The following is a 411-nucleotide window of genomic DNA, read 5'->3' on the forward strand; positions in this document are numbered from 1 at the left end:
CACACGCACACACACACGCACACACACACGCACACACACACGCACACCTACCTTTCCCCCTCCATTGTGCACAGCTCCCGCGGCGGCGGCGGGACTCCGGCACGGGGCCCGGCTCCCCGCCCGCTCGCAGGTCCTCTCCGCCCGCGGTTTCCGGGCAGCCAGCGCAGAGAGAAAGGGAGCGCAGCTCCAGGTCGGACGGGGATCGAGTCAGGGCCCGTGATTCGGCATGGCTGCAAGCGGACCGCCCTCCCTTTCTCCTGCGATTCTCTCCAGCGGCTCCCACTGCAGAACCGCCGGCGGCGGCGGCGGCGGCGGCAGCAAATGTCTTACCCAGAGCTCCCCGCAGCCTCTCAGCCGCTAACAGCGGCAGCCCCCCCCCCCCCCCCCCCCCCCCCCCCCCCCCCCCCCCCC

At 72.7% G+C, this 411-nt stretch overlaps 1 protein-coding gene across 2 annotated transcripts in view; it reads right to left on the minus strand.

Annotated features, from left to right (window-relative positions):
* The window catches only part of KLHL3 (kelch like family member 3), a 324,549-nt gene that overhangs the window by 197,333 nt on the left and 126,805 nt on the right, over positions 1–411 (minus strand). The window contains exon 1 of one of the 2 annotated variants that reach the window (XM_069091900.1): positions 52–348. The exons of the other annotated variant lie outside the window; for it this stretch is intronic. Coding sequence (XP_068948001.1) covers positions 52–65 — 14 coding nt within the window. The 5' untranslated portion in view covers positions 66–348. Of the gene's footprint in view, positions 1–51; positions 349–411 lie in introns of those variants that run through there. 2 annotated transcript variants of the gene reach the window in all.

Source organism: Petaurus breviceps, unplaced genomic scaffold (genome assembly GCF_028583685.1).
Source record: "Petaurus breviceps papuanus isolate PSGF00001 unplaced genomic scaffold, PetGlider_PUasm1.0 189, whole genome shotgun sequence".
In the NCBI taxonomy this organism is placed as follows: Eukaryota; Metazoa; Chordata; class Mammalia; order Diprotodontia; family Petauridae; genus Petaurus; species Petaurus breviceps.